The sequence below is a fragment of the Aythya fuligula genome, chromosome 8 (assembly GCF_009819795.1).
Source record: "Aythya fuligula isolate bAytFul2 chromosome 8, bAytFul2.pri, whole genome shotgun sequence".
Taxonomy (NCBI): Eukaryota; Metazoa; Chordata; class Aves; order Anseriformes; family Anatidae; genus Aythya; species Aythya fuligula.
In genome coordinates, this window is record NC_045566.1 from 20,364,222 (window position 1) to 20,384,356 (window position 20,135).

Below are 20,135 nucleotides of genomic sequence, written 5' to 3' on the forward strand. Positions count from 1 at the left end.
CCCAAAACCCTCTCCCCAATATTTTATGACAGAAACAGCCCCCAAAACTGCCATATCTAACATCTTATGATAGAAACTCCCCCCAAAAGCACCACACATAAGCTTTTATGACAGAAAAACCCACAACACCTGCACCCCCAACATTTTATGACAAAAACACCCCCCAAAACCGCCATACCTAAGATTTTATGACAGAAACACCCCCTCAACCTCCCTCCCCCACCATTTTATCACCCCCAGATGACAGAATCACCCCCAACACCCCCACCATTTTGTGACAGAAACACCCCCCAACACCCTCAGAACCTACAGGCAGAAGCTGGGGGGAGCCAGACACTTTGTGTCATCCGCCCTTGCCCCCCCTATTCCTCCCCGCCAAAAAAAATAAATAAAGAAACCACAAACACCATTTTATATCAAAGCTTTCCACAAACTGCTGTTGGTTTCTCGCAGCCATACACATGCATTGCCCCCTCCACTCACAAAGGGTTGGGGTAGCGGCGCTGGGAGAGCAGCCTGGGCTGGCTGGGTCGGGCGGCGGTGAGCTGGGGAAGCACAGGAAGAGACATTCATGGTTTGTCCCCACTGCCCCCCAAAACAGGTGTGATGGCTGGCCACAATCTCGCCTCTGTTATGCCCAAAAGTCAGGGTGCTGCCCCCCCGCCCGGTCGAGCAGCAGCCCAGAAGGAGGCTCTCACCTGGGAGATCTCAGCAGGGTTGAAAAGCGGGATTGTCCCCAGCGGTGGTTGCTTGGAGCCAGGCTGCAGTGGGTGAAGGGAGAGACACCAGTCAACCCCGACTTCAGAGCTGCCCCAAGCAGAGGGGTTGGACACCACTACGCCCACCTCCCCTCACCTGCTCTCCAGCCTTGTGACTGTCCACATCCCACGGGCCTTTCATGTCAATGGACACTGCAGTAGCAACAAAGAGATTTCACTTTTTGGTGATTCTGGGGCATGCAACTCAAAAACACACTTAAAGAAACAAAAGGAGCAGCTTCCCAAAGGGAGGGGGCAGAGATGCCCCGTGCCACACTTACCGGGGTTTCTGGAGGGAGGCAATGGGGAGGCTGAAGGACTCATCCCATCTGCAGGAGCAGCATCAGGTGGGGATGGCGACATCCGTTCCTGAAACACATCCACCCGTTTGGGGCTCTGTGTGTAGAGAAGACCTTTGCCCTGCACGTTCCGGTTTGGGGTGCCAGCCTGCACCCCCTGAAGAGCCACTATGGGGGCTATAAGGCAGCTGGCTGGAGTGAGCAGTCTTTGGGGAGATTGCCCAGAGCTTGGGGCACCTCCCAGAGCAATAATGCTTCATGTATTTACAGTTATTTTCAATAAAGGATTCACTTCTAGGATTGAAGGATGGAGGGGAGGGATGCAGGGAGCAATGCACCACCCATCCTCATAGCTGCACCTGTGTCCCTCCTACCTGTGGTTCTGGTGTGGGGCAGTCTGCAGCAGACGTGGCTTTGGGAGAGGCTTCTGTAGTGGGCTTCGACCGAAACCAGCCAAACCACCTGAATCCAGAGCTCTGGCAAGCACAGGTTTCATGGTCAAAGTGGCAAGCAGGTGAGGCTGCTACAAGCCCAACGGATGGGAGCAGGACGGTGCCTGCAGCTCCCCCTTGTACTGCTGACACCCAGACAGACATTTTGTCCAAGGCACAGCTGGGAGAGGGCAGCCAGGCACAGTACAGCCACGTTTCCCGTCAGCTACAGCTCGCTCACCTTGTCCTCACCCGGCGTCACCTCTGCCGCTGGCTCCTCGGCTGCGCTGTCTGAAGACGGCTGGCTGCCTTCCTCCTGGGAGATGGTCGAGCTCTCCGAGACCGAGCGAGCCCTCGCGCTTAACCCCTGCTGGCATCGGAGACCACCTGGTCTGTAACATGGTGCTTGTGGAGCACCAAGTGTGACCAGAGCAGCCTGGGGCCACCACCACACCAGGCTGGATGCTTAATGTCCCCTGGGGACCTGTTGTGTCCCTTAGGGCAGGTGGGAAGGTGCTGCCAGGTGCCCCAGATTTGGGACGGAGGATGCTGGAGAGGGCTGCCATGACCCCTCGGCTCTCCCTAAGGGGACGGGTGGCACCGTGATGTGTGGTACGGAAATGAAGGTGTGGAAGGAGAGGAATCAGTGAGTCCCACGTCCCCATCTCGACACCAAGCACTGCAGTTCGACCGCTCGCCCCAACTCACTGGCTCTGATGGCAGGGACGGCTGCTTCTGCACCCCATGGGTGTCTTGGGGCTCTCCAGCATCTCCTAAGGAGCAGAGGAGAAGACATGGTCAGTGCTGAGCCCAGGAAGCTCCTGCCCCATCTGTTGAAAGTCTTTTAAGTCCCTTGCTGCTTTGGACAATGCCTCGCAGGAAGGACAACCCACATGACCAAGGTGATGGTCCTGGTGGAAACTGCTTGGGTGCATGGTGACCCTATTTTCCCAACGGACACCCCACTTGACTGCCACGACTTGGGGACAGGCATTTCTGCAGAAAAGCCAGGCTCGTGCCTACCTGCTGGTGGCACCTCCTGCGGAGAGGGCTCAGAGGAAAGCCCTCCTGGAGAGGTGGCCAGTCCTGTGCCCAACACTGCAACTTCAGCAGGTGCCAGGGGCTGGATGGACACGTCCTGGTGGGGACTGGGTCCCTGTGGAGGCACAGGGGGGACAGGCTGGTGCCACAGCTCCTGCTGGTAGCCATCAGTCAGGGGCAGCTCGTGGTCAGGCTCTCCACCTGCAAAACACATCCGAGACCTCAGACCACTGTTTGCAATTCCATCGGGCTGTTGCACTGGGTTTTCTCCTTCTCCATTATACATCAGCAGGAGCTGCGAGGGTGAGGAAGGACCCCAGGGACCACACGTGGGCGAGGAAGGAGGCAGGGCACAGAGCAAGAGGCTCCAAGGAAGGTGGGCTGTGACTGATGGTGGAAAACCTCCTGGGAACCTGCCTGAGGTTGCAAACAAGCCCAGAAGAACACTGTCAAAGTAGAGGCCAGGAGCAAGCAACACGTGCCCAGCAGCTGAAAGCAGTTGAAAGTAATCTGGGGCCCTGAGCCTTTTTTTTCCCCTCTTGCTGCAAACCCAAGTGGGAGTGAAGACCCACAGTTCTCCAGCTGCAGCCTCACACGTGGGGGAGCTTCTTGCTTCAGGCAGATTTGTTCGAGGGTGGGTTTTTGTTTGAAGGGAAGGCTGAGGAGGTGGCGAGGGTTGGTTTTATTTAGCACATGCAGGCGATGCTCTGCCTGATGTTAGACACGTGTCCCAGGGACGCCCCAAGGCGCATGGCCCTCCTGCACACCGCTTGCTCCAGCTCTGTGTCTCTGGGCAGAAACGTGCTCTTCACAGAGCATCTTCTCTCCCATCACCCTGAGATGCCACCAGGCAGGAGCCAGACCCCGCCAGGGGAAGGACCACACTTCTTCTTGGATGAGGCTCTACCAAGTCCTTCACTTGGCCTGCTGGCATCGCTCCCGGCCTGCTCAGGGCTCTGCACCTGTCTGGAGATGCTTGCAGCAAGGAGAAGGGACCAGTGCACCACCGATACTCGGCTCCACATTCAGCTGGAGAAAGCCCAGGAGGAAGCCACAGGGAGGCTGCTGTGCCCATGCCCATCCCAGCGTGGCATTTGGGAGGACACTTTGTGGTCAGCCCTTGGACTGGGTCGCTGGGCCAAATCCTCTGCATCCAAACAGGCTTCATCCAGGCTTTTTCTTTGCAGGATGGATGAATTCAGCATCAAGCCAGCTTTCCCTGCACACCGGTCCATTGATGAGGAACAACAAGGCAGCGTCCCGTCCCAAGGTTGGTCCTGGACAACCTTCTCGATGAAGCAAAGTGCTGGGCATAAGGAAAGCAAGCAAGCAGTGGCGGCCACGGGCTCGGAGAAGCCATCCCATCATACCTGCGATGTATTTTTTTTTTCAGAGAGGGACGATCATAGCCTCAGCCCTGATAGCAGCAGGAGGCAATCAGGATTGATGATCCTTTTTACTGCCTGGGAGAGCTTCTTGAAGGGGAATTTGGCAGCAGCAGGGAAAGCTGATAGGAAGAAATGGCTCGGAGAAATCTGTCTTGTTTTATCCTGTCTGCTCCAGCCTTCATCCTCTACCCATCAGTGCTGGCGTCTCCGCTGCCACTCCTCGGCGCCAGAAAACTGGGTACGAGCAGGCAGCCAGGAGCGAGCATCCTCCTGATGGAGGTGGCCGTGGGGCACCACCAAGGAGCCACCCGGCTGGGCTTCTCCTCGATGGGATGCCCAACAGATGTGTGCCACCGGCACCCTCCCCACCCACAGAGATAATTCGGCCCAGTGAGGTAATTAGGCAGGCAACCTTTGGTACCTGGGGTGGACGCAGCAGCCCAGGAGAGCTCCGGCTGGGTCGGTGCCACCTCTGGAGGGAGGTTGTCCTCCGCCTGCAGGGAGCCAGAGGACAAACGTGACAAAGAGGAGGACAGGGGGGCACAGGGCAAAGCCCAAGGACACCGCGCAGCCAGTGTGAAGCAAAGCACAAGCTCAGTTAAAGGAGACCCCCATACCGACACCCCCATGGCTCTGTGCCCCACTGTGAGCAGGCAGAAGGGGAAGCCAGAGGGGCACAAAACCACCAGAAGAGATGAGACCGGGAGCACCCCAGGGCTGCTCCTCACCTCCCAGTGCTGGCAGTGCGCTCGGAGCTGCAGCAGCCACTCTGGTTCCAGCGCCTGGTCCTGCTCGGGCATCTCCAGCAGCAGCGGGTCACAGAGCTTCAGCCGCTCGGCCAGCTGCAGGGACAGGGACAACGGGGATTTTCCTGATATCTAGGTGAAATCTGCCCCACTGCAAGCTAAGCCTCTTGATTCTTGATCTGCAAATGCTGCAGGGATGGCCAGGCACCAGCCCCTAAAATCAACCTCCTGCACACTGGAGAACCCTTATCACATCCCCCCATGCCCCCTTCTTCCGCCAGCTTATCTTGCCTGCAGAAAATAACCCTGAGGTCATTTTCCCCTCCACCTCTTATCACCCGAGCTCTTCTCTTCATCACTGGCTGCAATCTGGCACTGTCCCTGAGCACAGCATCCAAAATGGGGCACAGTGCCCCAGCTGAGACCCCTGAGCACGGGGGATTATCACCTCCTTGTCTCACACATGCCATTCTTGCTCTCACAGCCCAGAATAACATGATAACATTGGCTTTTTTTTTCTTTTTTTCTTTTTTTCTTTTTTTTCCAGCAGCATCCTGTTATCATTTTACTGCTCAATATTTTTTCCGTGCTCCGCTGTCTCCCCCAGGTCCCTCTCTGCAGCATTGCTGCTGCACGTTTCATTTCTCCAGCACAAGTAGGGTCCATGCCACCCCAGCCAAAGCTGTCTGAATGACCCGGCACTCCTGCTTAGACCTGGATCCAGTTTCAAGACAGAAGGTCGAGGGGAAACAACAGCCAAAGCACAGCTCTTCGTACAGTCTGTTCTTACTGTTATCGACCCTCTGTCTGGGGACTTGTTGAGCTCTCTCCCTGCTCCATTTCCCCGCCTGGCACTGATTTATGCTCTTTCGAAGGCTGCCTCCCCAAGGGCCACCCTGCAGACCTCAGCATCCCCCCTCTGCACCAAGTCCACATCGGCTGCTTCTTCCTAATCCCAAAGATGTTAGAAACGGAGCCTAAACCAGCACAAACCCAGCTCCCACCACCACCAGGTGACAGCGAGATGGGACCCGTCCTGGGGACAGGGACCAGCCGTGGAGCCACCCAGCACGGCTGGCTGGACCCCACCATCCCGGCTTTGTGCAAACACACGTGTGCTCATCCTAAATCAATTGCAGGAAAGAGGAAATTATAAGCATGATTACTCCTAAACGGGGGGAATGTTTAATCCAAAAGCTAATGTGCACTTTGATCCAATATTAATGAACCAGCACCTGGTTGTATATCGTCCCCAGCTTCAAAAGAGGGGAAGTCTTAATCAAACACTAATGTGTATCATAATTTGTAACACAGTCTAAAACATCAAAGACAAGAGTGTCTACGAATGCACTGGTTTTTCAGATGAAAGTGTTTTCTCCCAGGAGAAGCATTATCCCCAGCAGAACCGCAGATCTGAGAGGCTGTTAGACAGTAAATAGGTTTCGACAATGGTGTGTGAGGGGGGTGTGATGCACAATGCCGAGTTTTGGGGCTGGATGCCATTCCTTCAGCATCCTGCACCCCCATTCTCCCCATCTCACCCTGCAGAGGACTGCCATGGGAAGATGTGCAACCTGCCCCTGGGGACATGGGATACTGACCTGCATTGTGCCCCAGCGTGGGATGGGGGATTTCCAGTTCAAGCTGCAACACTGTCACCAAAAAGGGGTGATGTGCAAGCACCAGCACCTCATATGTGCCATAGGCACCTCCCAGCTCACCATGAGCATGAGACCATGGTTTTGCAGGGAAGAAGCTCTGAGCTGCAAACAGGGACATGCTCCCATCTACAGCCAGCCCAGAAGAGTCCCCAACCAGAAAATTCAACCATGAGATGATGTGCTGGGGAGGAAACGTCAAGCACCCTGTGGATTGCGGCTTCTCAAAAGCAAATCTAACAGTCTGGGCTATTTAAAAGTTCAAAACCTCCACAACAGAAAGCACCCGTGGCCTCTAAACAACTCCATCCCTGTTTGGCAGGTGATACTGTCGATGTGTGCGGGCACCCAGGTGAAGTCCCAGACTTGGCAGGAACCCCAGTGATGCCCCCACCCGGGATCTGCGCAGCAGGGACACAAGACTCACCTTCACCAGCTGCTGGGCCAGGACGGGGTGGCTGGCTGGATCCTGTCCCAGGAGCACGGTGGCAATGTGCTCGCAGTAGGTCAGGGCCTGGGCTGGGAGCCCATGGTCAGCCAGGCGAGAGGCGTAGAGGAGCTTGTACACCTTGGGAGAGCAGTGGTCATAGGGCAGGAGCGAGGGGATGCTCACACCCGCCAGTCCCCAAAACCCAAAACCCTGCCTTGGAGCAGCCCCTTGGCCACCGCAGCCCCACCATCAACCCCAACAAACAGCAAGGGACCAAGTTGTGCAGAGCAGCCCCTGCCCTCAGCTCCAGCAGGGCCGGGGGATGCTTATGGGATGCCTTAGGGCCAGTCTGAGCAGCATCCGTGCTTGCTTGCCCTCACTACCTGGAAGGGGAGCAGGAAGGATTTGGGCTGCCGCAGCTGCTGGCAATACTCGAAGATTTCCATGCGCTGGATGGCCTCCGTGCTGGCGAACTGGGCAAATGCCTGCCTGTGGGGCAGAGGGGAGAGGGGTGCTCAGGGCATAGGAACGAGGTTCTCCATCCCAAACTGTGGGGCCGCAGCTCTGCCACGGTGCCAGCCTGTAGCTGGAGGGGCCCAGAGCACAGCTGGCATTAAGGGCAATAAAATCCCCCCCAAACAGGCTTCGGTTTTGTGGGAGAGATCTCGGGGATGAGGAAGAGAGGGGAGATGAAGCTATGGTGGGACCGGGCTGACTCACCGGTGGCTGCTGCCCAGCAGCGCCATGCGGTCTGCCTTCGCCCCGAAGTAACCAAAAGGAATATCTGCCATCAGGTAGCAGAAGTGAGCTGCCTCCACGGCTCCCCGGCCAGCTGGGGGAAGGCAGACAGATACTCAGCCCTGGCAAGCAAGCAACACCAGCTCGGTGCTGCTTTGAAGACCTTCAAGATCGCCTGAAAATCCCAGGCGTCTCCAGAAGAGCAGCTAACTGAGCAGCTCCCAGAAAGGGGTGCACGTAGCATCGGGGCCTCAGCTCACCCAAGCTGTCCCCCATGGTGATGATGGCCCGGTGGTTCAGCTCCATGTCTCCCACCTTGTTGGACAGCAGCACGGCCAGGTGGGGCCTCCAGTCTCCCCACTTGGCATCCCTGCAGCTCTGGAGGGAGAGGAAAGCCCAGGTGAGATGAGGCGGTCACCACCAGGCAGGTGTCCCCAGTGGGTGACAGCACAGGCCAGGACAGGCTCACGGACCTGTGCCACCTGTGGGATCCTTCCCGACATGAGCTGGAAGAAGGTCTGCAGCGGGTCGTTGGTGGCCAGTGTGCTGGTGAACCTGCGAGGAGACAGCAGAGATGGGGATGCTGTGCCGGCACCCCAAAACTCTCACACACCCCCTAGGGCACATCCCAGAGGCTGCTGCAAAGCAGTGTCCTGGGGGGCTTTGTTTTGCTGCTGAAGGCAAGGCAGAAAGGAGAGCAAGCCCCACCAGGCTGGTGAGCTGTGCTGCCTCCGGAGCAGGCGAGTCTCAAGGACAATGCTGGATAAAACCTTCTTAAAAGGATTCGGGATGCGCGAGAGAAAATTTTTGCTTAACCCTCCCTGAAGGGATCAACCCAATCCAGCCTAAGTATATTAATTCCACCAGAAAATGCTCACACGAGTAGGATGAACAGCTCAGCCTGGGCTGGATGCTGGCAGAGATGGCTCAGCTACCCCTACCCCAGCCTTTGCCCACCTGCAGCTAGAGCAAAGCCAAGCCCTTGGAACAAATCCCCCCAGTGTCTCTGGGGAACAGTTTTCCTTCTGCTTCCCGGCCCCCCGTTTGGTTTCTGCTGCCCATCAGGAAGCCTGAAGGACTCAGCCCCACCTGGACAGGTGCTCTCCTCTCCCCTTTGGCTCCTCTGAAAGGTCCTCTGTTTCAGTGCCTCAGGGCTGTGGGCACCCAGGGGGATACCTGCTCACAAAGCCCATCGCCAGCAGCTCACCTTGCTTGAACTCCCCCACTTACCCTGCGAGCACCCAGCTGTAGGTCCGTGGGTCCATCTTGCTGGAGAGGAAGAGGGCATGGCCCCACAGCTGGTTTCTCATGGCCCAGAGCAGGGCATCCTGCAGCCAAGGCAGAGGGGTAAGGGGTCCGCGCTCACTTCGGTTCCCTGCCCTCCTCCTCTGCTCACCCACCTCAGAGAAAAACCCAACATAGTCCCTGAGGTTCAACTAATACCCTCCAAAAAGTATTCATGAAGCCCTATTTAGCTTTCTGACTTCCACAACGATGACAACTATTGTACAAACACAACTTGAAGAGCCGATCCTGCAACCACAAGATACGTCCTGACCGCCCTTCAAACCTGCCTGGAGAGGCCAACGGGACCAACAAAAAAGTCCCCCCTACATCCCGGGTCCTGCTCACGACTCACTTTCTTTCTGCCGTAGTAGAGGAGCTTGGTGAACTTCTCCACTATCTGCGCCTGCGTCTCCACCACGGGAGGGACCTCTCCCGTAATGAGGTCCAGCGTCCCCGGCTGGCGCCACTCGTCCTCCGCCAGGCTGGTTGGGTTCTCCATGGGGTTTTGCCTCTTGTACTTCTCCTGGCGCCTGCGGTCTTGCATCAACAGCTCAGCCACGTCTGAGCCCACCATGGACTGTGGAAGGGAAGGTGGGGAATGGAGGAACAAGGCCTGTGGAGGCCGCCCAACGCCACTTCCAGCTCAGCGCCCGTGCACTCTTCCCAGCAAGACCAGCCTTGGCCACCAGCATGCAGCTGGGGGGGTAAAGAAGCCAGCACCACTCCCAAGACCATCACAGCTCTGAAGATCTCGTTCACCCGCTTCCAAAAAGCAGCCACAGGCTAGATGTGGTAGATTTCGTTGGATTAAGGGATTCATCTCCTCGCAATAGAGCTGCCATTGCATTGGGCTGCTGGTGGTTCACAAGGACAAGAAGCAATGCAGAAGGGTTTTGCTCCAAATACCCAGGCAGTACCACAGTGATTGACAGCAAATTGGGGATGGGATGGTTTTAACCTTCCCCTAAAGCAGCCACTGGATCAAGAGACACATAAAGGTTCTCACTTGTCTCACCACAAAGATCAAAAGGGTCAGTACCTACCCCGTTCTGCCGGCAGAGGAGGACCAGGAGTTTCCAGAGAAGAGCTGAATCTCTGCCTCTTTGTGTTGAAAGATCACAGCTTGTGGCTATCTTCTGCTGGCAAAATGTCATCACATCTACCTTGTGCAGATCTTCCCTACGGCAGCAAACAAAGGCATCAAAAGAAACCCAAGGGAAAGCAATCTAGGACATCATTAAGAATCAAAGCGCCCCCAGGTTCACTGACAGGGATGCCAAAGATTCAAAGAAGCAAGAGACAGAAAAGAGAAGATCCTAAGCAGTCAAAGAAACATACTGCATTGACCCCACTAAGCTCAAAAATGCTTAACAAATTTGGTCATTTTGATGACTTTTTGCAAGTTTCTGTGTTTCAGGGGTGCTGAAGGCATCTCACACCCTCTTCCCTACTAATAGCTTGTTCCCCAATCTACCCAGAAAGATCCCCCACTGCTCCTCGGTGCAATGATGTCACAGACGTGGATGTCCAGGGCTGTAGGAGCAGGCACACATACAGGCAGTATCTTTTATTTGATTAACTGCCACAGTGCAGGGCAAAAGACACGGCTGTGACCATATAAACCCTTAGGGTCTGACAGAGGCAGAACCTTTAAGCTGTGTGCAAACCAGGCAGTGCTACTCTGTCTTACAAAGAGAAAAATCTGACAGTCGTATGGAAGGGGTGGCTGAGAGACACGGGGAACATCAGCCAGAGGAGAGGGACCTCCAGATCTTCCACCCAGTTGCTGAGCACCTGCAGCTTTTGCTCAGTAAAAGTTTTTTCTCCTTTTGCTTGCTGGTGTGACCAGGAGAATTGCCTGGTGCAACACGCTAAGATTCATTCCCAGGCTCACACCGCAAGAAGTTGAGTATTAGGTTGAATATCAATGGCCTCAAAGGGGAAAAACAAACAAACAAACAAACAACAACAACAAAAAACTTAGGGAAGAGTAAACCACAGAAGTCCAAAGGATGACCCAAAACTCAGTTTGTTGGGGCATGAACACAAAGTAAGGTCAGACATACAAACCACACCAAACCCCCACCCCGTGGGCATTCAGAAAAGCCACTTGCCATGACACAAACCAACCAACACTACATGGAGGGGACAGGATCCCCATCCCAACCCAGACTCAGCCCTTGCACACATCATCTCCCAAAACCAGGGGGGCTCTGGAGCCTGCCTTGGGCTTGTGCCAGCACAGGACATGGCTCTGGGATCCACCAAGTCCATACCTGGCCAGGGGCCCTGGGAAGGCCTGCAGCTCCTCCTGCTCTTTCGTGCCATGAAGGATTACCTAAAAAACAGCAACAAATTCAGCAGCTGGGCTCCAGTAAGGAGGCCAGCTCCCACTGGGCTAGCTGAAAGTCAGTGCCTTGGCCCAGGGTTTACCAGTGCTGGCGAACCCTTTGTGCCAAATTACCTAAGTGCCTTAAGGTAATCCCACAGTATGGACACTAAACCATCATGTGGGGCCACGTGGCCAGAATGGTCCTTGAGATGGCACCTGCCTCCTCTGGGAGGCAAGAAAGGAGAGGGAAGTGTTGTGGTGGACTCAGAGGATGGGTATGGCCTCCATATAGGAGGACCTCAGAAAGGTAGGCAGATCTGTCCCTCAGAGAGGTATGGATCATGTCCACCCCAAGGGAAGGAGATTGCTGTGAGCAGGCCATGGACAACACGAGGGTTGTGGAGCCAAAGGAGCAGGAGATAGGTCCAAAGGCTGAGAGCGATGCCCAGGTACGGGCTGGCACAACGAGGCCCAGGAGGCCACGAGGGCTGGAGATGAGATGGAGCAGGGAGTCGGGAAGGCCGCTGAGGAGGCTGCTTGGGTGAGTAATGGGGTGGAAGGGGCAGCTCCAAGGAGGGAACCGCAGGTGGATTTGGGAGCTGGGGCGTACCTCCAGGCTGTGCAGCTTGACCAGGGGCCGCTGCCCCTCGGCAGGGCTGTGGGGACACACCAGCACCAGCTGCCCTCCAGCCCCGAAGCACACCGCCCTGTGCGGCAGCGAGAACTTGGGGGGTGCCAGGCTGGACACCGAGGGCCCCCCTGCAATGACACAAGCCAGCATGAGTCCCCCCACCCTGACCCCACACCACCACCTCCACGGTGAGGTGACCAGCTCCCTTCCTGGCCCCTCAACTCGAGCAACGCTCCAGTGGCCCCCCATACAGGGACCGTCGCCTAAAGCAGAAGACAAATGGGTGGCAGCTCCTCGCACCCAGCAGGATCACCTCCAGCAAAGGCCCACGCCACAGGACAGCAAACCTCCCGACAGCAGCCATTTGTTGACGTGTCCTCACCTCCCTGTGCTGGGCTCCAGCTCTCCGAAAACGCGGTGTCGCAGTAATCGGCTCCGTCGCGGATGTACTGGCTGAGCTCGTAGCCGCTGGAGCTGAGCCCCGACTCGCGGTACTGCAGGAGCAGGCTGGGCTGGAGGGGAGAAGACACGAACCTGGCTGAGAAACTAAGGGCTCCACCACTCACCCGGGGCGGCAGGACCCGCAGGAGCACAGCTGATTGCTGTCCTAGCAGCTCAAGCCCTTCAGCATCCTAGATTCACCAGCCCAGCAGACAGATTTCATAAATCCTAATAACCTCCAGATAAAATGTTTAGCAGCAAGCGTAACATAGCAAAGCAGCCCTTTTCTCCTCATCCTCTCCCAGCTGGAGGAGGAGCACAGGATGGCTCCCAAAATCCCTGGGAGAGCCCCCAGCCTTCCCCCCCCATCCCTGCCCATCCTGGGGTTACCTCTTGGGGCTGGCCGATGGCCTCCCCCCCTGCCCACGACCGCCTGGAGCCCTCCTTGTACGCGTCGTAGCTCTGGGACCTGCAGGAGGGAGCAAAAGGAGACGCTCTTGGTGCTGGAGATTTTGGGACCAGCCACAAACCCGCTGGTTTGTGTGAAGGGATGAGCCACAGCCCAAGCACCCCCTCACCTGTCCTGCCCGGGGGGGCTGGTGGCCAGGTTGGGGTGGTAGCCCCTGTGGTAGTGCTGGTCCCGGTAGGTGCTGCTCTTGCTGTAGGGCTCGCCCTGCCTCACGTCTAGAGAGGGAACCAAGATTTCGCGTTGCCCCCCGGAGCAGTGAGCCGTCATGGAGTTACAAAAGCAAAGCAAGGAGCCGGGCAATTTGCTGCACGCACTCCATTTGCTTCCAAATTTGCCTGGCAAGTCGGAGGTCTGAGGAAGCCTTGCACATGTTTGCCAACAGCACCCTTCCTTCTTTCCTGCCTCCCCTTTTCCTCCGCCCAGAAATGCAGCAGAAATGAGGTCCCAGCCGCCCTGACCACATCAGCATCCCCACACTCAGCCTGCACCCAGGCACGATGCAGATTTTGAGCCATGCAGGTCAAAATTAAATGCTCCCTTGGGACGCATTAAACATGCCCAGCTCCCAAATGTAAATTTAGGGCAGCACAGCCCAGGGGGGACAGCACTGTTGCCCTGTGAGCATGGGCAGGAGAAAGCCCCAGGAGAACATCCCATCCCGGAGAAAATATCACCTCCTTCTGCAAGCCAGAGGTCTGTCCCCAGACCCAGAGGAGGAGGGGGTACCTCTGTCACCCTGCCAGGCCGCAGGCTGCCGCTGGTGGCTTTGGTAAGCGTGGTTGTCCCCGTAGGTGGCCGCTGGGTACTGCCAGTGGGGGTCTTCATGTCCTTGCCTGGAACAACACAAGGCGTGGAGCTGGGAAAGGACACCACGCCAGCCCCCGGCCCCATCCAGGGATGGGACCTTTAGGGTAGACCTTTTGGAGACAAAAAGCAGCTTCTCTGCCAAGAAGGTTTCACTGAACCTTCCAGAAAAATCGTTAATGAGGTGGAGGGACAAGGAGGGGCTCAGCGCGAGCCATGCTAAAAGCCACACGCCTCCTACCTGGAGTAGGGCCTGAAGGGGTGGCCGCTCTCGTAGCTCTCTGCCCGGGATGCCGGGCGGCGCGTGTCCCTGCCGGGGGGGTGGCCCTGCTCCCAGGAGCCAGGACGAGGTGGGGGACCTGCGTGGAGGACAGGCCACCGAGGAGGTGGCCCATGGTGGCCCTCTGCCCACACAGACCACTTCTCGCCCCAGGCTGCGCGGCCCTGCCAAGGCAGGGGTGGCCTCAGGGGGGCCCAGGGCTCCATCCAGAAGATCCAAGGGGCTTTGGAGGCCTGAGAGCAACGAGATGGATGACAAAGGGCTTCAACAAGGGCTCTTCACCCACCCCCAAGCCTCCTCTGAAGCCTGTGGCCACCTTCTGCCCACCCTCCTGCAAGCCTGCCATCCTGTTTCCAAAATACCCATAGCAGAGGTAAGATAAAGCATTGATTTCCCCTTTTGGCTCCCCATGAAGCTTCCCATAAAACATCAGGATGAACACGGCCATCGCTGCGAGCGGCCTGCAGCCGGGCAGCATCCTCCTGGCCAGCCTCCGAAGCGCCCCAGGGCACTGCTGCCCCACACAGGGGTAAAACCCACTCCCCTCTGCAACAAGGGGGTAAAACCCCGTGCTGTACATGTCATACTACAAGCAGTGCCCCTCACGCTCAAAATTTAAGGCATTTTGGGGTCATTTCATGTCCGAACAGAGGTGAAACAAGGGTTCCACCTAACTAACCTCCCCTTGCCCCGGTGCAAGCGGGTAGGTGCCCATCACTCAGGTTCCCCCCCATTTTCGGACCCCCCAGAGCCGCACACACCTGCTGGGAGGCCGCCGGGGCCCTTCTTCCGCTCCCCAGGCGCCGCTGCCAAAGTCCACTGCCACCGCAGGGGACAAAGGGCAGCGGCTCCTCCGCCCGGGGACCAGCCAGGTCGGTGCTGCTGCTGCTGGTGCCGGGCCCCCGGGGATCCCCTCCCACCTGAGAGGAAGCACACGAGCCCCTGAGTCCCCCCAAAAAAGCATATTTTTTCCTGCATTCTTTTTTATTATTATTTTTAAGCCATGGTTCACGCATCCTCCCTTGCCCATCTTCTTGTTGCTCCCACTGCTGTACTCCCTAAGAAATTAGAAATAAAACCTGCAGATTAAGCTCAGCTGATCCGGACCCAACCACAGATGCTCAAGCAAACAACATCCGTCCCACGGGATGCTGACTGAGACAAAATTTGGGCACAACGGACTCAGGCAGCACCCCAGCAATGCCTCTAAGTCCTTACTCTGCAAGGGACCAGGGATTCCTTCCTACAGAGCCTCCTGCAACCCCTCAGAAGCCCTAATCACTGAAAAATGGAGGGAATGAAGGCAGACTGCATCACAGAGACACACAGCAAAAGCTAAACGTAAAACTGCCTTCTGCCCAGCAGCACAGTGACATGCCATCTTCTCCCAAAATCACAGGGTGGCCCTAGAAAAAGACCAGGGCCTCTCACTCCCAAATGTGTCCTGATCCCACCTGCACCACCAGGAGAAACCCCGTTTTAAGGATGCTGGAAGATTACAGTGTTTCAGCTTCAGAGCTTGAAATTTCCACCCCACTGGGACAATAGAACTTTTCCCTGGTGATCCCAAGAAATAAGCGCTCAGTCTCCACAGAATTAAGGGCTTCAAATAAAAACCAACATCTGCATCACTCAGCCGTGCCACCAGCCTGGAGGAAACAAACCAGGGAAGCATCATCCCCACACCCACAAGCTGCTTGGGCAGGGCAGAACGAAGGCTCCCCTTTCAGTTCCACAGCTGCTCTTCATCATTTTGGGTGGCTGGGAGCAAAGCAAAATGCCTGATATGGAAAGGGCAGCCCTCCTGGGACAGCAAGCAAGGAGCCCAAGAGAACACAAGGTGCCACTTTAATATATTTAATATATATTTTAGCATGCATACACATAGATTTCTCCCCCTCCACTCTCCACTGGCTAATAATTCCAGGTTTCCGGCCAAGAGGTGACTACTGGCTGCTTCCAGCCCATTTTCTAGCAACCACGAGGATTTATATGTGGGACTCGTGAGGGGCAAGCAGCACTGCTTGGAGCACCTGTGGTTTCTTAGGCTGCTGCTGCCTGCAAGACCTCGGGGTCTGGGCTGCAGGGAAGATGCTCGACCTGCACGAACGCAGCAGTGGCTGGTGCTGCCGGGGTTTGGGATGTGGGAAATGCTGCCCGGCTGTGCGCTGGGGAAGGAGGTGGAAGAACCACTGCCAGCAACATGAAGCTGTGAGCAACAGCAGCTTTAAATGGACAGCTGGGGAACGCCAATTTCTCAGGAAAAGCAAGCAGAAAAGTGTGTTAGAAGAGGATAGCCAGGGGAAGGAGCTGGGAAATGAGAAGTGAAAGGAAGAGATATAGACAAAAGGAGCAGGTAGGCTGGAAAGAGGGAGAAAAAGAGGGGAAAAAAAAAAGAAAAAAAAAGTAGCCCTTGAACTGCATCTCTCCTAGCCAATATATTTCTATTTGAGAAAGATCCAGAGATGTCCTGGGAACCCCAGAGCTGTGCCACAGGACTGCCACCAAGCACACAAGTCCACTGCAAGGCAGGCAGCAGGCACTATAGATGGCATTTGTTACATGAAGTTGAAGGGGCACAGCTATCTCTTTAAAAAATCATATTTTTCACTTTAAAAGGTTTCCCTGCTGTTGTCACAGTAACAAGATTAGGTGGAAAACATTTTTCTCCATGCCCTGGGGTGTGCATCACATCGCCTGCAGCCAGCCCGGGCTGGGGCACCAAGCCCAGCTGGGGAAAAATCAGCAAAGCCTGAGCAGAAGTCCTTGCAACCAAAGGAGAAACCGAGGTGGCCGCAGCACCTGAAGCTATTTTTAGCTGGTTTATGTTGTTTCTAATCATCTCCAAGATGAGATCATTATCGTAAATGGCATGAGTAGGAAGTGTTGCCCACCTCTGAGCTGCAGCCCCCCGGAGGTGACGCAGGCTGTCTGCCGGCGGGGCTGTGGGAGCATCACGCCCCGGCACAGCGGGTTTGCGAGGGCTGGTGGCATGCGGAGGGAACACCAAAAACCTCATCCCATCTGTGGGGCAGGAATGTGAGCAGCAAACGGACTGCAGAAACAGGGAGACTGATCTGCAGGTTCTTCAAAGTAAAGACACCAGCACTTGGGACACCCACCAGCATCTCACATCACATGAAGACTGAGACCACCAAACCCCCCCAGGAGCTTGCCGAGTATTGGCAGAGCCCTCAGCCTCAATCAGCCTCAGTGGCAGCTCATTAATTAGCCTGAGCACTCCTGCCAGGTGGGAGCCCAGCTCTGTCTGGGTCTCGTGGGGGCATTTTGGCCTTCCCAGGGTGGGGAAGGCGGCGGCTTGTGAAGCAGCAGAGATGAGAGCCGCTTTGTTAGCTCCATCGTGTGGATCTGATCCACAGCACAGCACTTCTCAAAACCCTTCTGTCTATCTGCTTCAGCCCTCACTGGTGGTTTTACACCTTTCCTCTCCACTCTGGGTTGTACCCAGCCTTGAGGAACTTCACCATTCCTACAAACACACATTCAGCAGCACCAAAATATGCCTATTAATTTTTTTGTTGTGACTTCAGGGCATGAATATTAATCGCATTCCGGAAGTGTTCAGCATAAAGCAAATTAAGAAACAGCAGTTTACACCCAGTGTTGTACTCGGAGAAAAAGCAGACGTGCAAAAAGCTCTTATCTGCAGAAATCAAAGCGTGCCTGTGCAAAGTGCCACACCACATGGGCAACGCCAGCCTGCCATTACAAAGAAACCCCAAAAAAACTTCAAAGCCTTCCCTTTCCTCCATCCCCACTACAGCAGGACCTGCAGCTCCTGGCTGTGAATGCCACATCCATCTCCCATCTCCCTGAACAGAGGCCGTGCCACCAGGCATCCCAGTGGGGTGCCCATGGGGTAACGGGGACACAGCAGCCAAACCCCACCACACCGAGGAGGGGTCAGTACCCAGGTCCCCTTGTCTTTCTGCACAGCTCCCTCATGTTTTCTATGCCAGAAAATTGATGTTTGTCTCCCTGCTCAGTGCCTTACAGAGATCACCTGCAAATAGGCCTGGAAATATTCAGAGGACAAACAAATATTGAAGCAGCAGCAGCAACTCCCGAGGAAAGCCGATAGCTCAGAGATACTCAGCCCCACCACATTCCAGAGCGTCCTTTTGGAAAGATTGCCATCTTGTGTCTCCTCCGGTGCTCGAGTGTTGGTTGCCTCTGTACCGGAGACCATGGGGCTCGTTCCAGAGCTTTATTACACACAATCAGGGACAATAAAGACCCCTGACAGTTACAGATGGCTTCGGTGTGTCCTGTTCTCAGTGCTACCTTGTAAAGTTGGACAGTAATGTTTCCCTCATTTTTTTTCATCTCAATTTATGACTCCTCTACCATGAAAAGCCACTTACGCCCTCCACGGTTACATACACCATATCCTTCAAGGCCAGTAAATCACAGGCTCAAGTCATGTCAAATTTCGCGAAATAAAACTAAATTGCAGCTGTCCTCCGAGGCAAGAAGCTGCAGAATTGACAGGGAATGAGGTGTTTAAAGGCAGAAACCTCGCCGGCAGCTTCCTGCGGTCCGTGGGAGCAAGGGTCACTGAAAACCTCGACGTGGAAGAGAAACACCTGACACAAGGGAGCCCGGGGTATCCTCCGCTTCACCCCAAGGCACCTCCGGGGGTATTTCTGTGGTTTAAGGTTAAGCGTTCCCAATCAGCAGGGTTTCTGGGCAGACGGAGGAGCTGGCTGAGCACTAACATGGCAGGGTTTCACGCAGCTGAAGCCACCTGGGCACCGCACCAGGTAGGGAGAGGCTGAGGATGGGGCACACGAAGCACACGCTGACCCCCAACAGAGCTCCTCCACGGACACAGGAGGAATCCGACCCCCGAGAACAGAGGACTACAAGCAGCCATGACGGGGAGACGCAAAAAGATGCAAAACATCTCGTGCCAGATCCTTGGCTGATAAAAAACACCGTGCACAGCATACAGCTTGGGGCTGGGAGCTGCTTCCCCACCGCTGAATCTTTAATGTGCATGTACACATCGGTTAATCAGCGGCGCGGGGGACGGAGCGCTTTGTACCTCCTCTCCACGTGTTCAGCAATTAAAAGGCTTCTCATTCAGGCACGGAGAGGGAAGGCAAGGGACTTTGGCTGCGAAGCATCCATTATTCAAAAGTGTATCCATTATTCAAAGTTTTTCTTAAAGTCTTATTGTCAGCTTGAAAGGAAAAAGAAAATGAGGTTTTGAAAGCTGTGCTCCGCTGATATTCCACTCCAATTTCTGCTGATTTCAAGTGGTACAACTCCAGCCACTTTGAAGAGCTGAAGAAATCCTTCCTGGCTCCTGAGAAAGGCAACACCCTGTGGGTAGTCACAGTTATTTCCCCTTCGCTTAGCTCCAGCTAGCAGGGATGCAGTATACCCCAGCCCACAGCATGCTCCTCTCCCAAGCTGTTCTGCTGCCCCACCACAATGCCAGTAAGTGTTTATTCAGGGGAAGGATATAGCAAACATCCAGCCAAAGCCATCAGACAAACACCAACACTCTGACTGGCTTGCTGAGACCTGTAGACCCATCTCAGAGCAGCTGGGTGAAGGCTGGTGCGATGTCCAACCTTCTCACAGCACCTGGGAGCTGCAGCTTTGCTTCATGGTGCCACCAGGTAAGGGCTGAGCTGGAGGCACATGGTCTTGCAGGGAAGGGCAAGGAAGGGCAGGGCAGGGAAGGGAAAGAGCCCCTGAGCAGAGCTTACATAGGATCCCAACCCCACAGGTGGGGACAGTCAGGGAGGCCCATCATGGCCATTAACCTTTATAAGGTGCACAGAGGGCTGCTAGGGTTCATACACAGAGTGGGAAAGTATAGGTTAGTGCTCTAGTAGTGGCTGATGAAGTTAGTGCTAGCAAGAAATAGTTGCAGAAGCTGTGCATCAGGCTCAGAAGTGGTTGTTAAAGCTTGAAAAATGCTTCAAAGCCATGAAATAAGCTTTTTATTGCTTTGGCTAAAATAATTCTTTGTAAGCAGACACCAAGAGGTCCTTAAAGGCTTCTCTGTTACTGAAGAGGTAAGGTGTGGGGTCTGCAGACCTTCCTCCTTGGGTGGCTGGATCTGAAGATGAGGCATGGCAGAGGTAAGCACTACTCAGAGTTAACTGCAAGGGACTCCTGTGACCTTCTTCAGGGCTTCTTGTAATAGAAGTAATTTCAAAAACGCTAACTATTCTTGAAATCAGGTTTTTTAGATTTTTCCATGTACCTAAGCTGAGGAGCTACTGTGGTGTGCCCTGAAGAAACCAAAGATATTATTTTAGCTAAGCAAATAGATGGAATGATGGTAATTAAAGACTAATGAACATTAAAGGCTAATGACCATGCTGACCTGGGTGCAGCATAGGGCTTGAAGCCCTTACATGT

The 20,135-nt window shown here is 55.2% G+C and overlaps 1 protein-coding gene across 1 annotated transcript; it reads right to left on the bottom strand.

Moving 5' to 3' along the window:
- Positions 1-479: 479 nt before the first annotated feature.
- On the bottom strand, positions 480-17,221 carry LOC116491905 (protein transport protein Sec16B). The gene is made up of 27 exons (XM_032192268.1): positions 17,199-17,221; positions 15,266-15,356; positions 13,695-13,897; positions 13,376-13,482; positions 12,759-12,864; positions 12,571-12,649; positions 12,122-12,251; positions 11,719-11,867; positions 11,053-11,114; positions 9,820-9,955; positions 9,129-9,353; positions 8,720-8,817; positions 7,963-8,044; positions 7,750-7,867; positions 7,472-7,583; positions 7,135-7,240; positions 6,749-6,889; positions 4,646-4,759; positions 4,339-4,411; positions 2,512-2,730; positions 2,197-2,261; positions 1,730-1,858; positions 1,432-1,533; positions 1,040-1,127; positions 856-911; positions 699-749; positions 480-545 (listed from the first exon to the last, which is right to left on the bottom strand). The coding sequence occupies exons 1-27, from the start codon at positions 17,219-17,221 to the stop codon at positions 480-482; spliced, it is 2,931 nt and encodes a 976-aa protein (XP_032048159.1).
- Positions 17,222-20,135: the final 2,914 nt, after the last annotated feature.

Bases quoted from the DNA above. Each gene is read 5' to 3' on its own strand.
- LOC116491905 (XM_032192268.1), bottom strand. From the start codon at position 17,221: ATGGTGAAGTTCCTCAAGGCTGG. The intron at 12,865-13,375 runs GTACCCCCTCCT...TTCCCTCTCTAG, and splicing joins GGCCTGGCAGGGTGACAGAG to ACGTGAGGCAGGGCGAGCCC. The intron at 9,956-11,052 runs GTATGGACTTGG...TTGCTGCCGTAG, and splicing joins TTCCCAGGGCCCCTGGCCAG to GGAAGATCTGCACAAGGTAG.